The sequence below is a fragment of the Parasteatoda tepidariorum genome, chromosome 3, assembly GCF_043381705.1.
Source record: "Parasteatoda tepidariorum isolate YZ-2023 chromosome 3, CAS_Ptep_4.0, whole genome shotgun sequence".
NCBI lineage: Eukaryota > Metazoa > Arthropoda > Arachnida > Araneae > Theridiidae > Parasteatoda > Parasteatoda tepidariorum.
This window is the reverse complement of record NC_092206.1, coordinates 87,369,303-87,378,301: the sequence shown is the minus strand read 5'-3', so window position 1 is coordinate 87,378,301 and position 8,999 is coordinate 87,369,303. Positions and strand designations below refer to the sequence as shown.

General features: G+C 25.9%; 2 protein-coding genes across 3 annotated transcripts in view; one reads left to right on the top strand and one right to left on the bottom strand.

The window, feature by feature from the left end:
• Positions 1-120: 120 nt before the first annotated feature.
• On the bottom strand, positions 121-6,304 carry LOC107454093 (Regulator of cullins 1a; the record flags this gene model as incomplete). The annotated part of the gene is given in 6 exon segments (XM_016071150.3): positions 121-233; positions 319-404; positions 1,432-1,502; positions 3,080-3,130; positions 5,163-5,190; positions 6,185-6,304. Coding segments are annotated over 6 exon segments (354 nt in total). The 3' UTR covers positions 121-220.
• A 325-nt stretch (positions 6,305-6,629) lies between these two features.
• The window catches only part of LOC107454091 (Cap methyltransferase 1), a 39,952-nt gene continuing 37,582 nt past the window's right edge, over positions 6,630-8,999 (top strand). The window contains exon 1 of one of the 2 annotated variants that reach the window (XM_043045612.2): positions 6,630-6,785. In XM_043045612.2, the coding sequence (XP_042901546.1) occupies positions 6,761-6,785 (25 nt within the window). In that variant the 5' untranslated portion in view covers positions 6,630-6,760. The remainder of the gene's footprint in view (positions 6,786-8,999) is intronic. The other variant, XM_043045611.1, reaches the window with a different exon arrangement.

Here is an 8,999-nt window from a genome sequence, read left to right as displayed (position 1 = left end):
TAATAAATTGTTCGATTAAATATTCTTACTCATATTAATTTAATACATTAAAAAACCAAAAATGCAAATATAAAATGCTTAAAATAAATAGAAATTGAAAAATAAAACACTAAACTCAAATAAACTTTATACAAATTTTTAATGGAATAGATACACATAGATTTGAAACAAATTGGACAGAACAATTTGGAAATGACGATCACTAAGCAACATCATCTTATTAATGTCCATACCTGAAAGAAAAGATAAACAAAAATATAGATAACCAACAGCATTGATATGAAAATCAATAATTTAAAAAAAGAGAAATATATTTACTTTTGAAATTCCCATTCACGATTATCTAGTGGACACACTTGTCTAGTTTTTAACCACCGAGATATACAATGAAAGTGAAAGGCATGCTGAAAAAGCAACAATGAATCAGATATATTTTTAACATTTTAGCAAAAGTATTTTTATAACAGCAAGAGTAGAAATAATTAACATAATGAAAATAAAACAAAGATGTAGTAAATATAAAATTAATACAGCTAAATTAATACTTTATTTTGCCTTTAGAATATATTTTCTAATCAATTTATCAACATGCCAATGAAAAAGTAAACCATATGTGTTATATACACAGAGCACAATTATAAATTTTTAACCTTAATAAAATCATGGACTATTCTTTTATAATATTACATGATGAAAAACTTTCAATAAATTAAATTGAAAAATATAAATATGAATGAAAACTTATCAAGATTTAGAGAATTAATTTATACCAATGCTTGTAAAATTTTTTTAAATACTTTAATTAATTAGACTTATTAGAATAGTTAGACTTTAAATAATTACTAAATTTTACAAATTAAGTAAATTTATTTTAACAAAGAAAATTATCAATATTTATACCAATCCATTTCATCATTGAAAATTGCAATAACATTTTCATAAATATAATGAAATGTAGGAGTATCACAGAAAACTAACTAGTGTCTCAAAAACAATAACTTTGAACATAAACATTGGCTCATCAGATAAATTTCCATCAATACTTAGTAGTCAAATGAAAAAAAAATATTTGCAGTTTAAAATCTTTTACTACTTGTATAAGTATCAATAACTTAAAAACTTAACTTATTCTGTTTCACACGTTTTAAATAATTTTTAAAGCTTTGTAATTCAAATAAAATATTAGTGAACTCAACATTAAAATTTACTATATGTTGGATTTAACTTTGCAATTTCATACAACATTGTAGAATAATTTTTTCATTCAGTTATTAATGTTTTAAACATCAAAATTAAACATGAGTTTTGAAAACTCATCATTTTTAGATAATTTTGCTCAAAAATTCATTCATTTTTTAACTTGATGTTGCCAGTGAAATAAAGCAGAAATAAAATAAAGAATTAAAATTACTGTATTTGGAAGCAACTTACATTGCAAACACCCCAAGCAACTGTGCATTCTTCACTTGTGGCAGATGCTTGATTAGCTTGACACTCAATACCTGAAAAGTTATATGCACGTTTATATAACTAATAATAACAATGTGATATTTGACAAAACAAAGTACTTGTTTAAATTATTCAATTTATACACGTGGTTTGCTTGGTTGTGCTATCTTAGCAAGTTTTGCCACAGATTTCCAAATGGTTTTTAAAATATCTATATTTTAATATGCCATTATAATATACCCCGAATTCTGAATTGTGCATTTCAGTCAGTAATCATACATCAATCCACACGATTAGCAACGATTCCTCAGTGTATCCAAGTGGTTTTGACAATGGTTTTTTTCTTTGCAAGTGATTAAAAAGTTTTTTCACTTGGTTTTTAAAATCTCATTGTTTTAATACCATATTATCTTTTTCAGCAAATTTTGAATTGCACATTTAGCACTCAATTATTGATGATTAATCCCATGTGGATTTACGATCACATTTTTGTCAGTTATTGCCATGCATTTTCATAGCTTTTAATGCTACATTATAATACAGGAAAAAATTCGAATTGCGCATTTTTAGAATTACTTTTGATGTACTTGTACATATGGTTTCGTCGATCGCATTTTAAACAGTTTGGAATTGCCACATAGTTTTTAAAATTTATATTTCATTTTTAATATAATATTATTACAATCAGCGAATTCCGAATAACGAATCAATGACCTGCTTTAGTTGTGACAATTTAATTTCAAACCCAGAATTTTTTCAAAATGTTAAATTTTTGTGCACTTTGTAATTGAGTCTATGATTCTTGACAGTTAAAATCTTTTTATGAAGACATGAAAAAAAATACTGGATTTTTTTTTTTTGTGGTGTAGTGAAATAATGGATTTTGTTTCGAAATATCGAATAGTTTTTTCACATTACAGCGGAAATGGGATTAAAGTTGAAAGTCTGGTAAAAATAATAAAGAAGAGGAAAAGCCCAAGATTCTTATCCCTGCATACTTTTCTTTAACAGGTTGCAAGCGTAAAAAAATTATTATTTTTTTTTTTTGAAGAGGGGAAAATTTTTATGTTTATTTTAATTGTTAAAGTGTTCGGAAGAGACCCTTTCGGTGAACGGACGTCCGGATATAAGATCTCATACTGTACATAAAAGAAAATAACAGTCAAAATTGCAGTAAAATTGTTTTTGAAAAGATTTGCATACAAAATAAAAACAAGCAAAATTCATCAAAATTTTAAAAAAAGGAGCATTTAAATACTAGCTTCACACAACACATGTTTGTATTTCCCAAAAATATTGTTCTCGTAGAAATAAATTATTTATGTTGTTAATTGTTTATTTCACAGAATCTTTTCATCTAATAGGTAATCAGATTTTTAGTTTTTCTTCCGGGGTTTTTCTAATAAAAATATCAGCTAGTAGATGACTGTTGGATAAAATATAAATTATTGAACACAATGTTATATTAATTTTATTTTTTTCACTAAACTTTTTTGGTAATTTAAAAAAAAAAAAAATATTTAATGTAGTACTGTAAATATACTTACAAATGATGTATATTTTAAAAACTTAAATAAGCCACACAAGTATATATCAATAATAACAATCATGATGAAGTATTAAAACTTACATAGATCCATAATGTGATTTCTACAGATAGCACAGTTATCGACCACAATATCTAGAATCAAAAACACAATATCAATGCAAGAACATCAAAACTTAATGTAAGAAAAAAGGGAGGAGACAAACTCTTTTAAAGGTCTCGTATGTTAGAAAAATCAATATTTCAATTATCAATATAATGTTACATTTTTCACCAACTAAATTGCAAGTTTTAAGAAATCTAAATAAGCTAATTACTACTTTTAAATACATATTTAATAACTGTAAATTAAAATTTTTTACAAAAAGTAGCTCTCAATTAAATAAAATTCTAAGTAAAAAAATGTCATAATACTAAATTGCAATTGGCGTCTGGTAGCGCCTCACGTTCTCGTGCCACAGGTCATGGGCTTGATCCTTGGACCAAGCAAAGTTGACTCAGCCTTTCATCCCTTCAGTAGGTCGATAAAATGAGTACCAAGCATTCTTGGGGACTAAACACAGGGGGTTCCAACCAGAACAGCTGCAACTGCACCCCAGAGCCCAAGGTCAAGAAAACTGAGATGGGTACAGTAGTCCTTGGCACCCTATGGGCTGCAGCGCCACTGAGTTTAGACTTTTAGTAAATTGTAAAACTGATAAAAAAATTGTAATTTTTAAAAACTATTCACTTTATATGACAATATTTTATTACATTAAATATTACAATTTTCACTGAAGCAAATAATTCAAGAGAGTAATTTTAATTTAGTTTTACATAAAAATAAAATATTTACTAGTGTATATTTTTAGGCACTGCATGACCAGCTTCGTAAAAAAAGCTTCAATTAGAAAAACTAAAAAGCCTAATTTTTTTTGGTGTGTTTCTTGAAAATCTTAACATAGGTAATACTTAAAAAATAATCACTTCACTCTAGATAAGAATGAGTTTTTTTAATAGTACATTTACTATATTTTCCTCCTGAAAAAGTTGAAGCAAGGTGCTTGAACATAAGCTAAACATTCATAAATTGACCATTCTAAGAAAAGATAACTAGATATGAACATTGTAAGATCAGTTCTTTAAAATTAAGGTGAAAGGTAAGAAATTGATGTCTTGTGGAAAGCTCAGTATAAAATTTGAGAGCTACTTTTAGCTTGCAGGTCATAGATTGCAACATACAGTAAATTTTTTATTATTTCTGGAAATGAATGTTAACTTAATAAACCAACCAATTGTGTAAGAACCTTACAAACTGGTAAAACAAAATTGTCACCTGTAAATATTTTTTGAACTAAACACAACTAAAATTGTTCACTTAGGATGATAAGCTTAGAAAGCCATCTTACCTTTAACTAGCACTTTTTAATACAAATTAAATTGCCATCCTCAAAAACACAAAAAAGAAAATTATTTAGACATCAGATAAAAACATGAAGTGATAAAATCACATGGGGACAAAATATTGTGAGACAGAATCTCATTAGCACAATATAATGTCATAGTGAAATTTTTTTTCAATATAAATTCATTCTTTTCTCTTTGTTTACACGAATAAAATATTATGAGATAGTATCTCCCTCAGACAGAATACCACAAGACAGATTTATACAGATTGAATATTGTGGAACAATAACTTGTGCAGATATTGTGGGGAGTGGAGTATTATTTTTAAAAATACAAATAATGGTATTTATAAATTGCAAGACACATACAATTTTTTCCTAGAACTAATGTGTAATCAGCTAACTAGATAATCCAGAGTTTATAGTAATCAAATATTTGTTTATAATTTTAATGATATTAACTCTACTGTAAAAATTGCAAAATATTAAAAGTGAATTATGACGAATATTGAACCTAAAAATTTTTAACAAGAAAAAAAGAGGAAGATTTAAGTGCATTAAAACTGGCGAAATGATAGAAATCTCATGTTCACAAAAATGAAAAGTGTTAAAGAAAATTTTTACAAATATTGTTATTTTCCCATAAGTTGAACTATATCCCATAAGTTGAACTATAGTTGTATAAATAACTTACATAATTTTATAACTTTTTTTTAAAAATTACATGATAAAATCAAACATTATAGAATTGGTTTTTGATTTATTATATTTATTGCACTCACCCCAAGCCCAAAGTGCAACAGCATTCCACTAAAAAAAAAAAAAATACAAAAGTGAATTATAAATACAAAATTTTATTGTTAAAACAAAATTTGATAACAAAAAATTATTTGGCAGGTGTAATAATTATGGGGGAACATGAAATAAAAATACAAAGTATAATATAAATATCACAATTACACTGTTAAAAAAGATTAATTTTTTTAATAAATATTAAATTTTCTTCATATATCAAAATAATATAGATTCACATCTCGATAACAATTAAAAACATATTAATTTTTCACCAAAAGCATAATGGCTCTTGACCAGTACTCCTCTAAACTGGTTGCCAAAACTTAATGAATAGTAGAGAACCAGGTAGTTGCACAACCTTTTCCTTCATATCAATTGCCTGATTAATTCTCTATTGATGGAATATATAATCTTGAAAAAAATCCTCAGTCAAAAGCTTTAAGGTAAAAAAGTTATTTTTTGCAAGCCCTAGATACAATTTAGAAGAAATTTTAGAGGGTGAAGAAAAGAAAGAGAGCAAAGGTATTTTTTGACACTTATTTGGAGAAATAGTAAGAAGAAATTCGTCACAATTGCAAAAAATTGAGTGCTTCTAAGAAACGTTAACAGTTCTTTTCTCGTTAAAACGAGAATTAAATTTATAGTAACAAGATTAATACTAGATTTTGTTATTATAAATATAATTAATGACCGTTGCTCATTAATGTTAAACAATGATCACGATATCCTTGATAAAAAGGAAACTTTAATAAATCGAAGAATTTCACATTAAAGTGATATACATTTAAATCATTTCTAAAGGTGCTAAGTGTGTTACCTATAGCCAAGATATCAATCATACGTTAATAAGCTATTATTATTTGAAAAGGGGATTTAGTGTGAAGTTTTTAAAATGAAGCATACAAACTGGAATAAACATGAAAACTTGATGAAGTTTTTAAAAGATAATCAAAATATCTTATGTTAACTAAAATGAAATAAATAAAATTCTATATGCATTAATAATTACTTTTTTAACTTCAAAACGCTTTTTCCCCCCTCCAGACGAACTTGCTGCAGACGGCATTTCAGTTGCTTCACTGTCAATATCATCGTCAACTTCCATTGAAGCCATTACTGATTATACCTTAAATAATAATAATATGAATATTTAACTAATGAAATATAAAGAATTTTTTTTCAATATAATATTTATACTTATTCTTTTACTTCAGTAGTGAAATTTCTGAAAAGAATCAAAGAATATCAACAAAATAGATAGAAGTAAAAGTTGTTAATATTTTCTTGAAAAATTAAATATTAAAATTATATTGACAATTTGTAAAAAGAAAAACGTTAAATTGAAATCACTACTTATTATAAAGATTTAAGAGATCAATTTTCGTCCTAATAATATAATCAATTTAAAAAAATTCACAAATTTTTGTGATTTCTATTTAACTGTCACCTTGATTCTTATAAATTGATCACGCATGTTTATTTTCGTTTTGTCCGCTGAAAGAAGTATGAAACCAAAACACCGATTTTTAAATGAACTTATAAATCAATAGAATATTAGTTTCAATTGATCGTAAAAATCAATAAAATGAATAAATTTAAGTCGTTAAGTGGTTAGTTCTATCATGTGACTTTCATTTTAAAATAATCTTTATTTCACATTAAAATTTTTCAATGCATTTAAATTATGTACATCTTCAGAAAAATGCAAACATTTTAGCTCTTTTTCTTCATAAAATTTTAAAATTTCTTATTTTGTGTTTCATCATTACCATAAAACCACTTTGGCAGTTTATTTTGATTTTACTTAAAAAAATTATATTTAACTTATATATATATCATCATATATATATATATATATCATATATCGTATATTATTTGTAACTATTTATCTTATCGATTCCTGTTATGTTTCATTGAACTCAACAGCCCTGTTGTACATTAGAACTCTTGCAACTTCTGATTTATTCAACAGAAAATGTACTTCAAATGTTCAGATAGCCAAGTAAAAACTGTTCTAGGTTATCTCAATAGTAGCCCTTTTTTTTTACATGAAACTTATTGCAACTTATAAACTTTTCGTTCTATTCGCTCGTGTTTAGTCTCATTCAATTATTTGTCTCACTTGTTTAGTTTACAGTGGCAGATGCATAAATAAGCAAAATAGTACTTTTTTGCGTATAAAACCTTTATAACTTCTAAACTATTGGTTTAATCTTTTCATGATTCGTCTCATTCTATTCAGCATTAAAATAAACTTATATAGTTCCTCACTTAGCTGTATCATTGATATGCAATAGCATAAACATATGACAGATTCCTTTTCACTCCAAATTGGAGCATAGAGCTTCGTAGCTAGATATGTTGCCTCTCTCTCAGGGTTGGGTTTTTGACGTCAAAAAGTGGTTTTTGACATGACAAGGGTATAATACTGGTTTAAACAGACAAAAACTGAAGTTTGCCAATAAAATATATAAACTTCAAAACTACCAACAGTTGCCATGCATAATATTGAAATTTAATTATGCTATAGGTAATCAGCAGGTTTTAAAATATTTTTTAATTAAAATTAAGGTAAAATAACAGATTTAAAATCTCAGAAATTTATATTCAAATGCATGTGCAGAAAAATTTTGCACAAAANGAAAATACAGAAAGCAGTTTAAAAGATACTTATTTTGTTAGATTAAACAAAAAACTATAATTAAGTAAATGTAGTTATACTTCAGTAAAATGTACAAGCATTCTTGTCCATGTTTAAAATTTAAAAAAAAAATTTTTTTTTTTAAATTTGAGACATGGACAAGAATGCTTGTACATTTTACTAAAGTATAACTACATTTACTTAATTATAGTTTTTTGTTTAATCTAACAAAATAAGTATCTTTTAAACTGCTTTCTGTATTTTCCATTTTAAAGATGGGTTTCAAAATGTGCACATTTCTGCAAAGATCCCCTCCTTCTCTTAATAATAAATATTTTGAGTTACTTTCTTTTTCTTTGATATAAAAATAGTGTAAGTTTTTGTTTATTTCACATCTACTGTAAGCATTATATTTAATTATAGGAAACTATATCAAATGTTGCCCCCCATGGGGTAATTATTGATCACTGGGATAATTCCTGATCATTGTAATTTCTTCTTATAAATAGTATATAAAATAGCTTATAAATAGCTAATTGTCTTTTCTTAAATAACAGTTCATATTTATTAAGTGGAATTAATGTTTTGAACAAAATTTGTTTTTAACTGTATACAAGACGAAGACTGTATTCTGATTTGCACCATTTCTGGTTTGTCTTACCTTGCTTCTATCTTAATTTTATGTGTGTACATCGTTAGAATCATTTTTAAGTTTATAAATTAGCCTAGTATAATTGTTAGAATAATTTTTAAGTTTATAAATTAGCCTAGTATAAATATGGTGAGAAATTATAAGCCTAAAAAGGATACTAAGCTTCTAGAAAACAAAATTATTGAATTTCTTTTAATGATTAAAATTTCAGTGTGAAAGCTGTTGGCATACCTTACTTAACTTTACACTTTCCCTTAATGAAGTTAAAAAATCCAGCAAAAGCAACCCATGTAGGAACTGTTATATTTCAAAAGAACATGAGAATGAGTTGGCTGATTACCTAAAATGTATGGCATGATGCAAAGATTTTTGAAAATTTAAAGTGTTAATTGTTCTTTTTGCTTTTAAATAAATCGTTTTATTAGCTGCTTAAACATATCATTTTGGTTTATTGTTTGATCTTGATGTCTTATTTGTTAGTTACCATTACATAATTATTTTCAAACAGCCATCTCGATAACAATTAAAAAC